Source organism: Drosophila teissieri, chromosome X, assembly GCF_016746235.2.
Source record: "Drosophila teissieri strain GT53w chromosome X, Prin_Dtei_1.1, whole genome shotgun sequence".
Classification (NCBI taxonomy): domain Eukaryota; kingdom Metazoa; phylum Arthropoda; class Insecta; order Diptera; family Drosophilidae; genus Drosophila; species Drosophila teissieri.
Window position 1 is genome coordinate 15,272,262 of NC_053034.1, and position 22,744 is coordinate 15,295,005.

General features: G+C 43.7%; 1 protein-coding gene across 1 annotated transcript in view; it reads right to left on the minus strand.

The window, feature by feature from the left end:
* The window catches only part of LOC122623846, a 70,112-nt gene extending 47,368 nt beyond the window's left edge, over window positions 1-22,744 (minus strand). The window contains exons 1-2 of the mRNA XM_043803204.1: window positions 22,645-22,744; window positions 20,180-20,467 (exon numbers count right to left, since the gene is read on the minus strand). Coding sequence (XP_043659139.1) covers window positions 20,180-20,420 — 241 coding nt within the window. The 5' untranslated portion in view covers window positions 20,421-20,467; window positions 22,645-22,744. The remainder of the gene's footprint in view (window positions 1-20,179; window positions 20,468-22,644) is intronic.

Genomic DNA, 22,744 nt, shown 5'->3' on the forward strand with positions numbered 1-22,744 from the left:
GGGAGGGAGATAGAGCGGCTGGCAACACGAATATCGCATGCAAATTTCAGCGTCCGCACACTTAATATAATTTCACTTAAAAACACTCAAACCAAAAGCGAATGAAAGGAAGGCGAAAGGCAGGGCTATTTGAGTGGCGAAAGCGAGACAGAAAGAGATGGGGCTATGGGAGTAGAAAGAGACGGAGCAGGTGCTGGCTGTTGGCCATTTCGAGTTCCGTGTGGCCTTTCTTTGCTCTCCTGGCGCTAACGTGACTTTGGCGCGTTAACCTCAATTTATCGCTGCCATTTATGTCCTTTTTTTCGATTACAGCATAAATTGTGGTAGCTAACGTGTTGGCCCGCACACACACACACACACACTAAAGCACACTTGCATGTAGGTGTAGCTCACCTGATAAATGGTAAACTGCATGCATTGTGTAATCGATAAAAAAATAAAGTAAAGTACAAGAGGGCAAAGGCAGCTGCAAATCCTGCCACTGGCATGTCCTCCCATTTCATGCTCCTCGTTCTGATTTCCCTCCCCTTCACCTATCCTCACCTCTGACCCGGCTGAGTGGCACTGAAGGACGACTGCCTCGGTGTACATTTGTCTGCATGTCCCGCATATCCTTGCTGCCATGCACGTTGCTGTCTCCAAATGTGAATAAGTAACAATTACCCGTTGACGCGCTGTAAATTTTAAGCCAAGCTCGTCGCAGGCGAAGGACATTCGAAGATTTTGCTAATTCCGAAGGAAATTCAGTGCAAGATTAACGGAGTTTGAGATGAAATGGATACATGGATATCTATAAGATATATAATATATATAATGTAACAGTTCTAGTGATTATTCACGGCTAATCTATTTGCGCTATTCTGCAAAAGCTGACATCGAAATAGCTCGCTATCACTATCATTTATGACCATTTGAGTTTTGCTGCCAAGGCTTTAATAAAAGTGCCATATATGACGCATAGAAAAAGCGAAGGCTTTGCCATGGAGGATTATCTGAGCTAGATTGACACTCGGATATTTGGCTTGACAGTGACTTTTTTCGCTCCGAAATGCGCTAAACTTCATATGGAAAGTCCGGCAATCGGGTTTTCCGCTGCGGATTGACATATTTTATTAAAGCGCATGCCAAATTTGATTAAATTAAGCGCTTTCCGCATTGTCCGCTGTGAACTCAAATGTTATATTTTTCTCATTTTTTCCATTTTTTGCCCGGTTTATTTATTTTTGAGCCACATTCGACAGTTGTTCCGGCGAAGAATATTTGCAAAATGTTCGCCGCATTTGGAACATGTTTTTTCCGCATTTCTCTCGCTCGGCTTGTTTATTTTTTATTTTTTTCCTATTTTTTTTCTATTTTTTTGGCATTTCTTTTAGTCCGATATTGACTTTTTGGCTTAAGCGGAAATTCAATTTAAATGTTCAACATTTTTTTATGCTTGCGCAAATGTTGTTGTTTAAGCCTTTTCGTCATTTTTTCCCATTCCATGCGAATCTATGTTTTTTATCTGATAGAGCAAGGATAGAGATAGAGGGGCCAAAGGATTTCGTTCTTCAACGAGCTCTGAAATATTTCCGAATTACATTCGAGTAATTCAAAATGGTTCAGGTTGCATACACACAATTACCGGCAATTGAGAGCGGGTCTTCAAATATGCACACTGCCATGAAGTAAACTAAAACGAAAGGGAAAGGAAAAGGGAAGATGTTCCACCTTTTCACTTAACATTACATGGCAAACAGGGAAAACAGGACGCAAATCCAAAGCAGACACGTCCAGCAACATAAGCGCAAAAAACTACAGAGGAAATGAAGAAGTGCGGCTGGCAGGACGAGCCCTGCGATTGGGATGGAAATAAGGATGTGGAGGAGGTGGAGATGGAGCAGCTCCTCGACTGAGACATTGGCGCAATAATCATAAAAAGTCAGTGCGAGGCGACACAATAAACTGCCGCCGGCAGAGCGATGATTATGGCACTCGCTGGGTTACATCGGCTTTATATTCGGGCTGCTGCTGAATGCCACGAGTATAACCACTGAAAGCGGCGAGGATGAGCAGCGTTTGCTGCCAAAGCAACGGAAACGGATGCAGAACGGATGTGGCTGTGGCTGTGGAGGTGGAAGTGGGCCAGGTGGTTGCTGGTTGGTGGTTGGTGGAGGCTGGGAGTGCCGAAATAAAGGGTGAAGACAAGGCATTGTCAACCACCTTGGGCGCATTTGTCAGCTACTCCGAATGGCAGACTGGCACTTGAATTGCAGCTGTAAGAAACTTGAAAACATGAGGCATGTTTAAGAATCGGTAGGTCTAGGGTTACGATTTCTCAGGATAACAAATGTAGCTGGTATCTGGAACTTTCCGTTTTAACAACTACTTAACGCTTGTTACGCATTTACATCATCTCCAAGCGCATCTAATTTTTATAGCGATAGAAAGCAGTGCTGCAACAGCCAGCTAATTCAAGCAAATCCATTTGCCTCAGCCAAAGAAGGGGTAAGCTTTTTCAGGCAGCTGCTCGAATATTTCTTCAGTTTACGAAGAAAGTTTCTCAACTTTTGTCACTGCAGCTGGGCAGCTGCGATGCATTCCCCCACGACGAGTGGCCAATTGAGATGAGCGCCATAAATAAGCCAGTTGGTGAGCTGCACGTCTCCGTATCCGAATCCCTGCCATTCCAGGCCACTCCACTCCACTCCACTACGTTCCATTCCATCGGGCTTCCGCTCCATCCCTAACCCAATCCCTATCCCAATCCCGATGCCGATCCCAACTTCCGGCCACTTTATTGTAAATATATCTGTATGAAATATGCCGCAATGGGGGAGTGGTTATAATTCTTGGCGGGCCGAAGGACAAGTGGGCGGAAAAGAGCCGTCAACACCTTGTCCTTCAATGCAGTCTGCTCCTCTGTCTGAGTCCTTTTTCCTCTCTCTCTGTCTGTCTGTGTGAATTCGCCCTGTCTCTCTGTCTGTCTGTCTGTCTGTCTGTCTGAATGGCTGCCTTTCTGAGGATGGCTGTTCTTTGGCGCAAATTTCATTTCAACTTTGTCTCCTCTGCGTTGGCAAACACATAAATTTTGATGAAGCTCTTTCAAAAACAGTTTATAGTTTCATTCCTCCTCTCATCGCCAGTCACTTCTCCATTTCTCAGCTGTCCGTCTGTCTGTCTGTCCGTTTGTCCGTTTGTCTGACCACTTGACACTTGTTTTGGCAATGGGCAGTGGAAAGTTTTCGCTTTTTTCTTGGCCCAGACTTTAGCCTCAATTTGCAAGTTCAAGTCAGTTAAATAGTTGCCATTTATAGGGCGCCTTGCAGCCGCACGTTAAAGTGAAATCCGCATTCAATTCGCTGCAAAATGCTTCGCATACGTAACCGGGCGCACGGGGCGTATGCGTAATAATATTCATGAGGTTAGTCCTTCGTCCTTCGCTTCCTGCAGCTCCCACTCCCACTGCCACTCCCGCCGCTTCTGCCAAAACCAAAACCAGTGGCAGTGACAAACCAAGGCTTAGAAGGAGCTGGCTGATATCCTGGCAACAGATTCCACTGGCGGCTGGCGGAAACATGCGGATCCACTTTATTATGCGGATTTTTCGTTGCCTTTGGATTACGATTTGTATCTGTGTGTGTCCCTTTTTCACCATGCGAGCATAAATACATACTACATACCACATACGTACTATTCTATTACGTTGTACAGCATTACTTCGCATTCGACTCCGATTTCCCCCTTTCGCCAGTTTGGCAGAAAGTCGTGTGCTTAGCTTTTCAAAAATTCATAATTTTCACTTACGGCTTGAATTCGGATTGCCACAAGGATGGGAGAAGACAAAGCTTAAGTCGAGAGTGCAATCAGGGAAAGGATTTAAAGTGAAAATGGACTTAGCAGTGTGCTAAGTGCAGGGAAATTGTAATCGAAAATGCAGACAGTACGATGAAAATACGATAATTATTTAACCGAAATTCGTTTACGAATTTCAGAGTGATTTTTGCCAAATGAAATATGAAAGTAAAATTTGAAAATATTGTTTTGCTAATTCTCTTTGATCTCTTTGATGCCTAAGCTCAGCTATTATAATTTCTGGAGCATTTGAAACTATTCATTTTGTAAGGAGCCAAAAATGAAGTAAGCTTTGCATAGTGAAGGCAGAATGCTAACTTCATTTAGCAACCAATCTGTTGGTAATCAGACTTTGAGGCGGAATTTTGCGGCCACGTATAAAAGCACTTTTCAATAGCCATAGACATTTTAGTGCATCTTTAATTTGCATGCCAGCCCACAAGCCGAAAACCACTCGCAAACAATCCGCTGAAATGCAATCAAATTGACAAAGCTATGTCCAAAAACTTTTTCATAATGCACCAACTCCTCCACCTCCCCCACCATAGTTGATTCTGTCGGCTTCTTTAATGTTTTCCTTGGATATCCTTGATTTTTTACCCTTTTTGGCGGCACTCTGGTTGCAGTTTTGGCACAGCTCGAGGGGAGCGGCAATAGTAAACATATTTCTGCAGCACCGGCTTTGTTTTATGTCTCCCAACTTTGACTACAGCAACTTGCTGTGTCTCATCTGTGTTTGTTTTGTTTTTGTTTTTGTTCTTGTTTTTAATTCGGCGAAAAACTTTTGCAGAAATGGAAAACGGGAAAATGGGAAATGGTGAGACGAGGGCAACTGAAGGAGTTCCTTACTTTCGCATCAACATTTTTCCTTGTTATTTTCTCGAGCGCTTTGATTATGTTTATCAAATGCCTTCCCGCTTTGCGTTTCGTTTCGGTTTTTGCCCGGAAAAAGAGGAAAAACTGCCAGTGCAGATGGCAAAAATATAAACACAAATTATGTAAATTTGTATATAATGATAACAGCAACGCAGATGATAACATCCGGGGGGTTGGGGGGCAGGAATCGGTTGCGTTGAGCGTATCATGATTTATGCATTCAACTTTCCGTCCGACTGTTTGGCTTTGCAATCTGCGAGTTGCTCAACTAAGACGGATTAACTGGCGAGAGGTAAGTTCCTTGAATCAGATTGCAGTGCTTATTTTCAGGATCATAAACGCTTTGGCTTTCCTTCTGCAATGTCCCTGGAGCATTTTATGTTAAGCAGGAACGAGTTATTTCCATAATTCTTTCGGTTTTTCTTTGCCCAAAACACTGATTCCCTTCGTGTTCAAATACCAGACGATCAGCACAAGGTAACTTGTTTAACAAATATTAGTATTTCATTATAATTATTTATTATATAAAATTGTAATATATTTAAAATAATTTAATTTGCTTACAAGTTGGTCCATTGGCGTTTTGTTGCCGAGAGAATGTCTTTAATTATTGAATGCATCGCACGCCAATAAATGGCGTTAATAGCTAGTGATTATGCCGCTCGTATCGGACGCAAACAACAGCAGGGCGCCATTTGGGTGTTTTAAACCACAAATTGTCAGTATTTCGAGCTGAAATTCAATTGGAATCCAGCCGAGGGAGCTGGGAACTGGGAGATGGGAGCTGGAAGCTGGGAGTCGGTGAGTTGTGGCTGCCAGTCGTTTTGCTGCCCGATAATGACAGACAGACGGACGGACCCTTTCCATATCTTATCGGCTTGACACACTGTCCAGCAATCAGCAGCTGCTTTTTCGACCCACACACCCCACCACACACACACACCCACACACCCCAACCCACCCACCCACACACACACACATTTTTGCACATCCCTTTGCCGGACGGAAGGGAACATTAAATGGACACCACAGAAAGCAATCGGAGTGCGATTCCTGTCCGATATCCTGGCACACGACCAATACACAGACAGCTCGGCATACGTACGTGTGTGTGTGTGTGTGTACAAATTATAGAGATGTTTGTCGGTTGCGCAATAAAAAAGTGCATTTTATTTTTAATCCGTTTTATGTGGCTGTTGATTTTGCGATCAAACAGCTTAATCTTGCCACCGCAAATTTATAGCAGACACACACACACACACTGGCGTTTATTTAACTGTCAAATTTACACATGTTCGCCATGGCGCCCTCTGCCAAAGCCGTAAATTCTTGTGAAAATAATTGTAAAAAAATAAAGGGTGAAGAGAAAAAAGATGCAAGAGCAAAGGAAAGTTTTGGCCACAGACCGCAAAAGCGAAACCAAAACGGAATCAAATGAAGAGTGCTGCACAACCACAGATACACAGATGCTGCGATACAGATACAGATGCAGATACAGATACAGCGGCAGATACAGATGCAGAGACTCATTCAGATACAGATACGGATACAGACACAGATACAGATACCAAGATGGTGCAGGATGCCCCAGGATGTGTGCAGATGTTTATCGCAATTTCTGGCAGCTTTGTGGCCGTCTGGTTGCCATTCAGCAGATTTTGGACTTTCGACCATCAGCTTTCGGACTTGGTACTTGGGACTTCGCCCATGCGGGCACTAATTGAAATTGGAACCGGAACGGGAACCGGAACATGATGAAACTGAGAAGTGGATTTCATAAGCGGGCAGCCCCCTCCCCCCGAAAACAAATGGGTTAAGATGCAGCTAAGTGTGGCTAAGGCACTGGTCTGTGTTTTAAATTTGTATTTAAAAGAAAAACTGCGATTACGGGTCATTCCAATAACATGACACTCTTTAAAGCTGCCCCATCCCAGGGCGACTTGGCAGTCATCCATCTCGAAACGCATCCCCTTCCCGGGGTCGTTCCGCAAATCTCTGCAGCATAAGCCAATGTCTCAATTCTGATCTGGTGATGGATGGCCTTGTGGCTGTGGATTTTCCGATGCGCGACGGGGCCAAGAGTCATTTATGACCATTACAAAACCGAATGGAAACAAAATGCGAGAGCCATCGAAACAAATACGACTTTGCCACTCGTCGTGACGTGGGTCTTCGATGCTGGATATTTGCGGCAAAGTCGAAAAGTCGGGAGGACGTGGAGGACGTGGAGGACAAGTGACGACTGACGACCGACTGACAAGGGTAAACAATTAATTGGGAACAAACTGCGAGCTTTGCCAGCGCACTATGGGGAATTCGACCTGTTTTTTTGGCATAAATTAATATCTCGTAAACTATTTAAGATACGATGATAATTTTTTTGTCTATTCTTATACACACCTTTACAATCAATTTGGCAAAGTGGGCGTGTCGGCGCCCCCCAAACAACCCCCACATCGGCCCCCCGCCTCCCTATTTTTAGGATTTTTTTTTTTTCTACCCAATATATTCTTCAGTATCTATTTCAACGTTGAAAAATAAGTCATTTTTATTTTTCATTTTTATTCGTCATAAGGCCAGAGCCGTTTCAGTGGTAGTTTTCATATGATGTTCAACGGGCCTTGCTTCCGTCCAGGCCGAGTATTATAAAGCTTTTTATTTCATTTATTTATTTATTTTTATTTTTCATTTATGCAAAAAAGTGTTATAAAACATGCCATAAGTACCCTTAATTAATTTCAAGAAGACTGTCGTCGATATGCCCAACTATGCGTGCGCCACGCTACTAGGAGGGCCGCATTGAAAATTGAGAGGTTGCTACCTAATAATTTAATTTTTGCGAAAAGCGGCAATAATTTGCAAATGAAACCTATATGTTCTAAATAGGGAATTAATCACTCTACAACATGGACTAACACACTTAATAAACAAATTTCAACAATTTTTTAAAACTCTATTCAAAGTTAAAATTTTATTTTGAAAGTTGGACGAGAACATCACTTGCTAAATATACAAATTGTTAAGTTTAAGCGCACAAACTAAGCAACATATTAGTATAAACACATAGTACACACCTCAAGAATGAGTATTCATTTCAAATTTGACGGGTTTAGGCCTTGTGGTTCAAGAAATATTAATTTTAGTAAGCACTAAAAAAAGAAGCTCTCCGATGGCATGTGCTTTATGTTTACAACAGCTGACTTTACAGCTGTTAATTTTAACAGTGGGCTGTTAATTTAACATTTGCGTTACAGATTATAAATCTTTGATCAATTCTTAATATGTTAAAAAAAAAAATTTCAAAATTTGAAACACTTTAAAAAATACATTTATGCCAAAAAAACAGGTCAAATTCCCCATAGTGCAGCGTAGCGCAGTGTGCTTGTGACAATGAAGATGAAGATTGCTCTTGGATTTCCCCCCCTCACCGCTCACCGCTCACCCCCGCACAAACCGAGTTTAAAGCGCTAAAACTTTTATCATTAACGTTGAGAATCAGCTTAAGACCGTGTGATTCGCCGGTCGGGGGTCGCGATAAATGTCAGAAGGTGTTCCTCGTTTTGCCTGTGTGCGTGTGTGTGTGGTGTGTGTTGTGTCGCAAACTGTAGCATACTTTTCCGAGACGAGCACACAAAAAGAAATGTCGAGGAAAACTCCAAGCCAAGCAAATTGATTAGACTCACAAACACACACACACACATGTGAGGGTTGGAACAACATTTGCTTTGGCCATGAACCCAATGGCCGCCCACCGCCCACCGCCACGCCCGCTCTTGTCAAACGCCCTCCACTTGAGCCATTTGCCTTTGACGTTGGCCGCGTTTTTACCAGCAAAGTACAACGTACAACGCTGCGTATGCGCATTATTTGAAACGAGCACAGTGGAAACATTTGTGTGTGTGTGTTGGTTCGTATTTTTGTATGTTGTGTGTTTTTATGCGCTTTGTGTGTGCTTTGCTTTGGCAGCGCTTAAAATAATTTAATTGTTAGCATAAGCTCTTTAATGTGCAGCCCCCACTTCCCCACTTTCCCCACTTCCCCAACTTCCGCTCCTAATGGCCCGTCTACTTTGGCTTACATTTCAGCCAATTACGAAGGCTTAAACGCACTGGAGAGGCCAAAAGGCGCCGGGGAGCAGGCCGGATCGACAATTTACCAACTATTCACTGGAAATGGATTAGTTTCCCTTCAATATGGCCTGCTTTTGTGACAGGCGGCATAATACCTTAAAGTTATTAAAGACCAGTTTAGTTTATCAATAGGTAGGCATAGTGATCAATCACTCTTTTATTGAAGTTAAACACCTGATGATAATAACGTTGTATTGAATTTGCATAGGTCATTTTGGATAAGTCTATCTATAGCAACAAAGTGTGCTCAATAGGTATATATGTATATATATGTTACCTAACACAGGTGATCAAGTGCAAGTGCATTTCATTGTTCCATTGAACAGATATTTATTTTCGAAGGTCCTTGCGGCATTTAGCAAGAATTTCCAGAGTAATTGCTGCAAGTCGGTGGTGCAAGTAGCAGGTATCTACTTCTGACGAACCAAACTGCAGTATTTAATGAGATATTTGCTGGACGCTCCCCCCAAAAATAACTGCAGGTGAGGAGGACACAAAGTGGTGAGGGGGGGGATTCGAAATGCAAACAATAATACACAATAATGATAATCCGTATAACTTCATTCGAATGTTGACTAAACTAAGCATTGCACATTATGCAAATGTCCATTCATGCGACATGCGATAATATTTGCATTTGACGAACGGCAAACTGCACAAACGCACAGATAATCAGGGGCGTGGCAAGGCGGGCGGGGGGGCTGGGGGGCGTGGCAGGAATAGACCACGGCCCCACAAACAAATAAGCCAAATTAATGTTAAGAGGCAACATTGGGAAATTAATTACAATCATGTTACATGTGCAACTGCAACCCCAGCTCGTATTTTACTCGCACAATTTTCCCCCGCTCTTTTCGACTCGCTTTCCCCCATTTTCCCCCACTTTCCACCCATTTTCCGTAGAGTTTTCCCTGGTTTGCTGCATTCGAAAATGGCTATATTGATGAATTGAAATGAAATATTTGCAAATCCTTCGTTTGCGCATGCAAATGACAGTTGAAAGCCAGTTTTGCCCAAATAAAAAGCGGCTTTGCTAAACTTAATGTCTAAATCTAGCAATTATTGTAATCAAAGTACAATTTCATATATATATATATATTTAATACTGCCAAAATGGTAAATATTTAGATCATTATGTTTAAGAAATAAGGAAAAAGTAGCCAGAATGTGTCCTAATGAATTTCCCGAAATACTTTAGCCGCGAAATTCGCGGTCTTTAAATTGGCCACTTTAAATTGTGTGAATCTGGGCAAAAGTTGGCATTGTTGGCGGTGTTGGCCAATTCAGTTGTTGGCCCCCCTTTGGAGTACCGCCACCCCCCCTGGAAACCCCCCTTTTGCAACTGCTGACGACGCCCGCTGTGCTGCTGACAGCAAACAGTTGTTTTGCATAAAAATGCCGTTGCAGCTGCAAGAATGGCACTGCGGAAAAGGATGGGCGAAAAGTATTGTATGTATATTGCACATATATATGTATGTAGCCATGTATATGCGAGCATATCGGGCGTTTATTCCTCTTTGTTGCTATGTAAACATACAATAAATATGTAGGAATCCATTCGCATTCCCACACACCCTCCCTCGGCCACCGCGATGTCCATCGGCTGTGCCATGCGGTTGGACTTCGAAGCCCCAAAGCTGGAATTATGTTATGCTAATTGGATGTGTGTGCAATATATAAAGGCTCTCGTACCTAAAGGTCACTCTTTTTTGCTGTACTGAAAGCCATTTCTTTGGTGAGCAAACTTTGTGTGGTCAAAGGGTTTTGGCACTGAGCACTCTTCAAAGGCTGGCCAAGTTTGCACTTTCGGTAACTTCACCTTTTCTCAAAGCGTTTCTAAATGTAAGTATTACAGTTTCTTATACCCACAATGATTTTCCTCGATCATTCATATTTAATTTGTATTCTCAGCTTGTTTCCCATCACTTCTTGAGATCTTAAAGATATAAATCCTACATTTTTGTAGGGTAACCCTGTTGTCCTTGGCAAGGACTACTTGCTTCCACTTGTTTGTCGGTAGCTCGGCTCGTTTTCTGGCCCCACTTTTTGTGTCTCCTCGCTGAGCGTTATTTTGCATTTTGATGTTTTTAATATATGGAAAACGCCGAGCAGCCGGGCCAAAAGGATGCGAATGGAGGCGAATGGAGGCGGAAGATGTCCATGTCCTAAGGGTGGGGGTCATCTTGGCCAGCCGCGTCACGCAGATGGTGAAAATTTGCAGGCCAGTTGGCCAACGGGACATTCGAGCATCAGATGGCTGACTGGGCATATTTTTTGCCAACGGCAACGCCTCATTTCAATATGCCCCATTCAACCTTCGACGGTGACCCGTGGTGGAGCGTAGAGTTCTCCGTGATTTTCCACAACTCATCGGCGAGATTGGCCATTAAAAGTGCGAGAATCCGGGCAGATGGCCAGATGGCCAGATCGGCTCTCATGATTCCCGGCCATTCCCGGCCATTCCGACCATTTGGTTCGATTCATGGGCAGAAGGTCCTTGGGGACACTGCCTGGCTGGATTCACTCTAATTGTAAACCTTTCGCTTTGGGCAGTCACTTTGCTGAATTAGCTCGATATCGGTTTAGATGCTCCAGCCGATTAATCAGCTAAGACTTTTCCAAGTTGACCTTTTCCCTTTAGCAGCCAGGGAAAATTGCTTATTTATAGACTTTTCCCCATTAACGAGTCATGCTCTCCTCGCTGGCTATCCTTTGCTCCTTTTTTTAACGCGCATTAAGGAGCAGGCTAAAGTTATGGCAAAACATGGCAACCAATTTTTAAGGAATTGAAAACTTTGCAGCTAGTGTCACGTGAGTTAATCCTTTGGGGCTAAATTAGTATAGCTACTAGTTTTGATAAGGCTACTAGGCTCTTTGGAATTTCAAATATAAGCATTTTGATTAAGCCTGATGATTTTACATCCTGATAAGAGGACGATGAGGCTGACTTTTGAGCAGAGGTCAAGTCAAACATGGATAACCTGATGAACTTTGCATTGGCAGTTGGCGCGGATGACTCGTTTGATCTCGTCCTGCTACTTGTGCTCGTCTTGAGAGGCCACCTTGCCACCTTGCCACCTTGCCACTTTCCCACAGACAGCCATCATTTATTTCGCCTGCTGGTTCCTCGAATACCGATGTCCCAACTCCCAACTCCCATCTTCCCATCACTCGCAGCTCTCTATCCATCATTGGATGAGCCGAGTTGCTGTTCGCAGGTTGGGCAAACATAATCCGAGCATGTTTTCAATTAATTTAATGCCGCATCCCAATTTGCCGCCTGATGTGTGTGTGTGTGTGTGTGTGTATGTGTGTGTGTGTGAGTGTGTTTGTCCCGCTTGCCGCAGAAAGTGTGCCACACATGCGAATGATTAATGCGACTTCGTCGAGTCGGCAACTTTATTGCTATCCATCGGAATGGAGGATGTGAATGTTGCGGATGTGAGTGAGAGTGTGCTTGTGAGTGTGAGCTTGCTTGTGAGTGTGTGAATGTGAACGTACACAAGTGTGGGTGAAATAGGCACTTCAATTATTCATCCAGACGATTGCGTCGCCAAATACGAGTGTTTCGCCTAATGAGATCTGCACAGTTGTTTGACTGCAACACTCCCCAATCAGGACTCGAGATTCTCCCGACTGAAAGCCCTGCATCCTGCATCCAGCATCCAGCATCCAACATCCTGCAGGATGCATCCATTTCTTTTCGCACTCCGGTGTCGGGGGGCGACACTTTTCGGTTATTTTTATCACGACAACCACGCATCGTTGCTCTCGAACAACAGGAATCAGTGCAAAAGGGCAAAGACACGGCGCGCCCGTCGAAAGAGACGCCACTAGGCTGCCGAGAAAGAGACGGCGACATCGGGGGGCAGAAAGAGACGGGGCGCTGTGCACTCAAACGTGGCGATGACAGAGGCTGATGGGCTGCCAAGGCTAAGAAGTGCGGAGCAAACGCCACTTGCACCTCATTAGAATGGGGCAGTTGGGAAATGTGATGGCGCAAGGAACTTTGAATAGTTATCTAGTTTGAGGCCAGGCGGAAAAGCCTGAAAGTCCCAAGGAGAGAGTCAGTCAACCAAAGGAGCAGAAGGACATTTTGTGGCTTAAGGTGTGAGTTGCATGCAACCGGAATCTGGAATCTCTCTCTCTAATATGTTGAGAAATTTGAATTAAATGAAAGGAAGTTCCCTACTGAAGACCAAGTAAGTATGCAGATACAGATACATGAACTTTAAGTTTCAATTAACGAAAATTACTTATTTGCACACAAGCAATAATGCTTAATAATAGCACGGCTTTTCCGCCGACCGCAGAGCACTTTGCTTAAAATTAATAACTTTCAGAGTGCTGCGTTTGCCTTCACCTGCGTCTCTGTCCAACTTCGAGCCGTATGGAAACGAAGCGAATCCATTTGACTCGCATCGAATCGAATCGAATGGAATCGAATCGAATCGAATAGCGAATGTTTGCCCAATTGTTCGGGATGTGCAAATGAAACGTGGCATTTCCGCTGGCAGGCGCCATAGTGTTTGCCCAATTGCGATTGAGTAACAATTATTCGTGTGTTTTTGCTGGCACTCGGCGTTATCATCGTTATCTCGCCCCGCCACTCCACCGCACTCACACACCCACACACTCACGCACTCACACACTCAAACCCATGCACTCATACACTCGTGGACTGGTGGCATGAGTGCATACTCATACATTCATACTCATCCCGCTCTGTTTGCGTTCGCCATTGCGGTGTGGATTTTTAATTTTGTAGGTTGTGCATGTTATGACAAGTGCGATGCAAATAAGTAATATTCGCATGTGGCACACACACACACACACACACACACAGTCGCGATTCAGGAATCGCAATCAGGAGCAGGGCACACGACGCAGGACGCAGGACGCAGGATGCAGGATGCAGGATCGGGAACATAAAAAGACCATTAGCTAGAGTGGCTGGCTGCCTGATTGCTTGGCGCAACGGGTTTCCCGAAAGAATACACAATAAACATATTGTTCGCTGATTGAAAGTAGTAAGCAAATGCAGGTGAACTTTGCCATAAATATTCTTCGGAAAAAGAAGGTGTTATTAAGAAAATTCTAATAATAATCTGCTCTATCTAATTGCAAAAATTCTAATAAAAATCAGCTTTATCTAAGAAAATTCTGATGAAAATCAGCTTTATACAATTACAAAAATTCTAATAAAAATCAGCTTTATCTAATTAAAATAATTCTTTTAAAATTCAGCTTTATCTAATTACAAAAATTCTAATAAAAATCAGCTTTAACTATTTACAAAAATTCTAATAAAAATCAGCCTTATCTAATCAATTCCTACACTTTAAAGGATGAAATCAACGAACTCTTTTCGCAGACTTTCGTAACCCTAGTATTGGTCAGTGATTTGGCGGGCACATGTGCCTTGCCTAATTAACTTTGGACCAGTTCCGTGGCAGGACAACGTGCTCTCGAGGATCTGCTCGCGGGCATCCTGGCCGAGTGCCAACGCGCGGCTGGGCCAAAACGGAAACGGAAGCGGAAATGGAGCCGAAATAACCGAATAAAGAAATAAGTAAGAAGCGGGAAGCGGGAAGCCAGAATAACGAAACTAATGAAAATAATGCTCAGAACTACAACGTCCCAAGGGGGGCAGGGGCAGGGCGGGGGGTTATCCAGGAAGTGGGTCACTTAATGGGGATGCTGCGAGTGGGGGGGGTCAGATGTCAAAAAAAGGCAGGGGGAGAGGGGGGGGAGTGGTGGTGGTAAACCTAGAACTGGCACGCCATCAAAATAATTAATATCCTTTCAAATGTAACATGGACTAATTACAAGTACAACTGCGCCAACAACAATATGTGGGGCAGCCGAGTAGAGCAACTTGCCTCCAAAAAGGACAACAACATCTGCGTGTCTGTGTGTGTGCGCCTAGTCAAGGTCGTTCGTGTGCTTACATATGTTTGTGTATGTGTGTGTGCCTTCCCTTTGCGCACGTGTGTGTGTGTGTGTGCATTTACCGGCCGACTTTTATTTCGAATGGGCGGGAAAAGCTGCTCCGCTTTTCTTTTTTGGCCAGCTCAATCCCTGCTTACCATTGTTACTGCTTTCCTTTTTCCCTCCACATCCCTGTTTTACTCTCACTCTCTCTGCTTTTCCCATGCCCTTTCCACTTGCCACTTGCCACTTGCCATTTCCCATTTCCTTTGTCTTGCCCACATGCTCAAAAACTCATTAGTCAAAGCATTTGCTAGAGAAAATTCCCAATTAAGCGTCTGCCGAGCCAAACAATGTGAAACTGATGGCATAGCTCCTTTCGATTTATTGATACCCCGTTTTCCATTTCCATTTCGAAGATGGTAAATAATTTGTAATGCTATAATGAACTATCAATGAGTTTTAGTTATTAAAATGGCATTTTTAATTTTTATTAAAATATCAAACTAGAAATTGCGAAAAGCGTAGCATACCTTTTGGGGCCGAGTGGGTGGGGAAACATGGCTTATCGAGTTGGTCTACCCCGCCCCCCGCCCCCCGTCGCTTAGATCGTGTGTGCCCGATAACCTTTTCGCTTTTCACTGTGCGCTTTAATTAAATCCATATAGAATTTGCTTTTAATCAGCGTCGCGCTCATATCCGACTTGAAGTGCAATTGAGACACTGTCGAATAAGCGGCAAACAGGACAAGGATGTGGAGGCAGGAGGCAGGAGGCGAAGGATGCTCCAGCTCTGCCCGGCAATGCCATCAAACAAACATGCATCTTCCTTTGCAGTCAGCGACTGTCGCCGATTTAATTAATCTGACATCATTTATTATGCCAGAAAAGGAGAAAGGTTGTTGCAAGTGCCACTGGATGCGGATGCTGATGCGGATGTGGGTGTGGATGTGGATGTGGCTGTGGCTGTGCATGTCGATGGGACGGTGGCAGTAATGCACCAGGCTCAGCACCATCATCGTCATCCTCTCACACGAGCCAAGAAATTGCTTTTTAACGCACACTCACTCGGCGGCGAAGGAAGGATATGCGTGAGGAAGGGGTCGCCAGGGCGGCCAAGGACCTGGGATCGGACCAAAAGTGATGCAGTTCGCCGGCTTAAGTGTCGTGTCCTGGTGTCCTGGTGTCCCAGTGTCCTGCTGTAGCCATGTCCTTGCGCCCCTCTCTCGCATGCGAGGCAGTCAGCCCGACTTTCAATTTACATTCACGTTGATTTTTTGTTAAATTGGGTTTGACTTTGGCTGTCGTTGGCAACGAAGGCAGCGCAACTTGCAAAAAATCAACATTGACACAGACGCAAAAGGTGAGTAAGCGACCCAGCTGAGCCAAATGTATAAAAAAAAAATAGAAAAAAACAATAAAAGGAGGCCAGTCATCGCTGTGTAGTTGATACATAGTATTGGGTATAAGTCCCAGAGGCCAGAAGTCCAGCCACCAAGTCACGAGTGCTTCATCACCGCTCTATTACCGTCGCAATACTTTCTGGTTATTAGCTATGGAAGCGGGCCAAAAGGATCAGATATCCCGAAATTGAATCCTGAACCGAGGTCCCCAAGGAGAATAGGGACCTTGCTGAAGGTGACTCAACGTTAAAGGGAATAAATTGAAAGTGAAACTAATTAGATATAGACATTTTTCTAAAAAATACGACTTTAATGCTGAGTTAGTTTCTAGTTATTATACCCCAAACTTGGGCAGTGAGTATGAAAATGCTCTATCCAACAAAAACTTATTTAAGCATACTGTTTTAAAGCATTTCCCAACTTCTTAGTTTAGTGACAAGTGAGCAAGTTCTCCTAGTCCTGCATAACTAGACAAATTGCCCAAATCTCTGCAGAGGAAACCAAATTATGTTTAAACTTCGCTAATGAGAGCAAGCAAACTTTCCCAAAAAAACGCCGCCCATGAGATTCGAAATTGATGTAAGCTGCATGTCAAAGCGATTGTTAACTACGACAATAACATGCGAAAACGAGTCTATAGTGTATATATAATAATGTATATATATAATCTCTATGATGGCAATTAACCCAAAACGAGGCACTTTGCCATGACTGACTGACTGACTGGCTGACATGGCCCATAAATTGATGGGTCGAGTGTATCAAGTGCGATTAATCGACGCTAAATGAAATTAATAAGCTGCTCAAAGTTTGTCGGGGCCCAAAAGGACTGGGCCAAGTATTAGTTCAGTATTTAGTTCAGGGCCACAAGCGATAAGGCTTGTCGCGTGTATGGCATTTTGCGAGCATTTCAATTATACATAATTGCAATATTAACACTAAGCCGTGCACAAGCCATCCCTTTCTATGCCAAAATTCCCAGCAGAGAGCCGCCCATTGTTTGCACGTCGTCACGAGTGGCGGCAGTTTGATTATAATTAATACTTAAATCCCAATTTGAAAGCCATTCCATCCATTACGCCCAGCTGGCTGTCGATTTTCAGTTTCAGTTCCAGCCGATGGGTCGATGGGCTTGTCGAAAGTTTGGATCGCTGTCATCGCTCAGGCGATGTGATCCCTAATCCTACTTAATAACAATCCGAAAACCGAACACTGCACACTGAAAACCGAAAGATTGAGCACTTGCCTGCTTTATTCTCCTATGATTTATTTGATATTATTAATCATGAAGCAAATGTGCTGGCTGCATGTGTTTAATCCAATTAATTGAAAGCGATTGCTCTGCTTTAAGCATATGAAACTTCAAAAGAAGCCAAGCCCGTTCTTTATTTATAAATATTACAAATGCCATATATTTACTAAAACCGTGAAATTAATTGTATTATCCCCAGCTTAGGTGCTGCTAATGCCAAATTCATAATTAACGCTTTGCGCTTCAGGTCATTTAAAAACACACATTACTTTTCTATGTGGCAACAGCCCAAAACTGTTGAATATCGTTGAAACTGGAATGTACTTGTTAGTTTTTACAACATTTTTATGCGGTCAACTGTCGTCGAAAGGTCGCACAAACGGAGGTCGGGACAGAAAAGCAGACGGACAGACACATTCAAATGGTTGCCATCAATTACGCGTGAAAAGCGCAAATAAAAAAGGACAAAAAAAAGAAGCTAGAAGTGCAGGATATGCTCGGCGCAGGACACAGGACACCAGCACTTTGCCTGTTGCCTTTCGTCGAACTAATTAGCGTGAATTATGGGAGTTTGATGGTTGGGCCCTGCTTGCCATGCCTAATGAATGGCTGGTCGACAGTTTTGTTGACCATTTGTTGCACGCCACCACCAGCAGCACCACCAGCACCACCAACACCACCACCAGCACCACCACACCCACATTGGGGAATTAATGAACGATTGAGGGATATATACAAACGTACATATTCGAGGACGATTGCGAATCAATAGACGCAACGCGAACGTTATCTGCCAGAGTTACATTCATTTATTCCCACACACAAAGACGACTTTGATTGATTGAGACGCCGCCGGAGTGGAGCATATGTAACTGCCATCCAATGCCCGATGCTCATCCATGGACCACTATCAGGATCTGTGGATCTGGAGGCCGGGTTCCGAGTCCCCGAGGACCCTTTGGTCGGGATCTTTACGACCCCTCTCCTCCTCCTCTCTAACTAGACTTTTATAGCCTCATGTCTGGCTGTCTGCGCTTCACATGTTTATTGTACTATATGTGCACCAACTTAATTGGTAGTTATGGACGTTCAACTTTAATCCTTGAGTCGGACAGGCCAGCCATAAAATAAAAACAAAGAGGCGGTCTGAAGGAGCGCACAGGATTGCCGAGGGGCGACTCACAAAAATAGAGCTTATTTAAATACCTATGATATACGATTAAGAGGTTATTGAATACCACATATTCACATTGCAAAACAGTTGTTTAAATTTTGTATACAAGAGCCTAGAGCATTTTGTTTGAATTAATTTCAATTAATTGTTTTGAGCAGGTAATTACAAAGAACACCTCCTTAACTTTTGTAATAAAGTGCAAGCTATCTTATATATGTATTATAATTATTATATATCCTTTATCAACTTCTCCCAGTGTATCCTGCAGTTTCGCGTCTCTGGATGGATTTTGGAAGGATGTCCTTTCCAGGATGGCATCCTTTCTATCCAGGCATCGCCACCCAGATCCCGCTGTTCTGCAGACAAATCAAATGATTGCCACTGCAACTGCATTCCTAACGGATCCGTGTTTATGGCAGCTTCCGGCTGCCAGATGGATGGACTTTTGTTTTTGAACTTGAAGATGCCCAATTGGTAAATGGAACGGGGTGCGGAGCACTAGTGAAATCAAATTTAATGCAAAATTAAGTAAACTTTCGGTGGCGCCTTCTGCGGCGGAAGCAGCTCCGGATCTCAATTGGAGATTCCCTCTCCAACGCACAGAGTTGTCCTCGCACTTTTGCCAGCGACTTTTATATTTTGTTTGGCTAGGAGTTTAGTATTCATTTTTTGTTGTTTTTTTTTCTTTTTTGGCATCTTTCAACTTGTAGCCGCAGCTGGCACGAGAAATTCCAACTTCAGACCGAGTCGCTATCTCAGTCGTGGTGTGCGTCTTATTTAATTTGGGAAAGGCCGCCGCATGTTCGTTGACTTTATTTGCTGTATGTAATAAAATTAAAGCCCTTTAGCTATTGTACTTTCCAAACAGAAAAGACCAACAAAAACCCAAAAATAAAACCAAAAAAACCAGGAAGAAACCAAAAGCTGGGCAGAAGAACAAATTGTATCTGTATACACATGGAGTGGAGCAGGCAGGCCATGTGGACCCAACGAGCCATGAATGCAGACTCTTAGCCCGGGATATGGCCATTAAGTTGGCCTTTTTACGACCACAGTAGTCCTAGCTGCTGCGTATGCCTGTCTGCCAGGACATGCCCACTATGCCCACACACATATGTACATATATGCACCCCAAGCATCGCAGTCATGTCGGGGATTTTGCCTACAATCTGACCCCAGCACCACTGCATATTTAGTTTGCCCATCACTTAAGTCTAGGCTTTTATAATGAACTTTGTAAAACCAAAATAAAAAACAATGAAAAACTAAAGGGAATAGTTGCATATATCAATTCTTGCCCATCATTACCATTATAATTGCGAGGTTCAATCCCATGTGCGTTTATTGGTTTTGCAATTTGCGAAATTGCTTTTCGGCCCTTCAATTGCAAGTTCAGAGAGTTAAACATCAATAAAAACTTTGCACATAGTAGGAAATAAATAATAAAATCAAATTCATTACAACGGATTTAACAAAGAGTTTGTTTGTTCTCATAGAATTCATTCCCTTGAATTCCTACACCATATAAAACACCATAATGATTCTATATAGTTTCAGTAGTGTAATACAGTAGCACCTACCTCCGCAGTGATCCTTGAAGTCGTCGCAGCAATCGCCGAGCTTGAGGCAGGCGTGGTCGCAGTAGCAGGGCTTGTCGCTGAGGTCCTCGATGATGGCGTTGATGGGGGCCTTCTGGACGACGCAGGACGAGTCGCGGCCGTTGCAGCAGAGCTGCGCCTCCCGGCAGGACCCGCCGGATACGAAGGGCAGGAGCTGCCGCTGCGGCAGGACGACGGCCAAAAGGAGCAGCAGCAACGACATCGTCTCACCGAATCGGATCGAAATGCGGTTTATGTGCGGATTTAAGCCTGCGTATTTGATTTGTCGAATTTCAGTCCGTGCTGTATTACACACACACTAATACACACACACACACTAACACACACAAATGTGTATTCATACACCCAAAGCTCAAATACCCGCCCAGCGATGCATTAGTATGCAAATGCAATTTACGCCCAGCAGCGGAAATTAAAACTAAAATTGAATTATGGCCAGAAATTCGAATGGAGCGAAATTTCTGGGTGGCAAATCGGTAAATCGAAGCCAACAAAAGGCAAACAAAGGGCAAAAAACAAACAAACAACACGAAAGATATTACACACAAAAATCGACAACGCACATAAATGAACACAATCCAACTCGAATCGACTCGACTCGAAGCCGGTGCGAAAGTAGGTCGGTTGCTCGTAGGGAGGGTGACCTGTAAGCCTATGGTCTGCTACCTTTTGCCTGTAAATCAATGCCGCCGAAAGTGGGGGGCGTTGTGGGTGCTGCCCTGCTGCTTTGCATAAAATATTGAGCAAATGGCAAGGAACTCCACTTCCGACTCAAATTCATACTCCTGCTCCTACTCCTCCTCCTCCTCCTACTCCTCCTCCCACTCCCACTCGGAATCGGAATGCGAATCCATCTCCGCCTCCATTTGGTTGCCATTGCCGTGTCCGGGATAATAAAACAAAGACTTCAATTTTCATAAATCGTTGCCAAAGCGAATCGCAACAGACAGCGAGAATTTATATTAACAGCTGTGTCAGCGCCCAAGTGGGGCGTTCAAGTCCCATCCAGTCCCACTTCCAGTCCCGCTTCCAGTCGCAAATCCCACACTCAGAGAAATACCACCAAAATGCAGTTAAAGCTTTACATATTAAATGGTTTAAAACGTTTTTTCTTCACTACACATTTCGGCTGTAAGAACTTGTATCTTCCCCATATTAAATTCCTATAATATTAGTTCGAAATTGACTAACTTCCTTTGCATTTTGAGTAATAGGACCATGAGTCTATTATAGAAGAATAACAATCTCCGCATAATCCGTGGGATATGCAAAACTGATTGCAATATAAGAAAACCGGTGTCAGGGATTTTCCGCCGTGCTGTCCTTTTGTGCCTCCAGAGGAACGCGCGATGCCCATAAGTCCTTCACGTCTCCATGTGACCCGGATGATTCAATGCACTCGTAAAGTGGCGCTCCACTTGCGACTGGCACTGTGCGCGGTGTGATTTAAACAGTCGTACTCAATCCGGCGGGGATTCGGATTGGATCGGTGTGATCCGGGTCTGTTTATGGACAGGAAGGTGGAAGGCGGATAGCAGCGGTGCAAAGTGAATTGAAAATCGCGTGGAGCACGGCATTCACACTGACCCAATCGAAATTCGAATCCATTTTCCTTTGACACAAGTCTTAAGAGGTTACTTTGTCTCTCAGAAAGTTGAGTGATTGCCAAACAATTGCAATGAAAATGTAGTAAGAAGCTCAAGTATTTAACCTTTAATTTGTATAATTTTTAATTTTTTTTTATTGATTTTCTGTTGCTTGGAATTCACTTTGAGATCTGCAAACGTCTTTAAAATATGCACAACTTCTCACTGCACTCGACCATTCATTCATTCATTCACTCATTCATTCACAGTCACTTGTTTGCCCACTTATTTGGCCACTCATTCACAAAACATCCACTTGCCGCGTTGTTTTAAATGTGGCGCAGGACTTTGATGAATTTTTCTTTTTCGCCACGGACTTTCGGACAGGACGAGGGTACAAAAATAAACATTATGCGGCGCTGCTTGTCTGCATGAGGGCAAATAAATTATTTCGTAAGCGTCGGCGACCCGTTGCCCCAAAACAAAAGGGAAGGACACAGAAAACCAACCGCAGGGCAAACTAAATTTGCGGCAAATATTTCCCCTTGTGTGTGCGTGTGCGAGTGTGTGTGTGTGTGTGTGTGTGACAGCACGCGACATAAATGTCCTTTAATGATTAATAACTTTTCACTCCTTTTCGCGCGCACAAGCGTTTCAAGTTTCACACAACAACAAAAAGAAATACAAAACATCGGCGGTCTTATCCCACATTCTGTTCCATATCAAAATCCAATAAGCCGCCCACGAGCAACAACAACAACAACAGCAACAACAACTGGCGATCCTTGTCACGTAAACAAAAAGAGAAGTCCTCACACGTGTTGACAGCGTTTGGCTTACGTTCGTTGGTTGTTTGTTTGGTTGGTTTGTTTGGTAAACTCTCGGCTGGAATACACTGAGCAAAAAAGTGCCGGTCACGAGATGCGCACGCTGCGAAAGC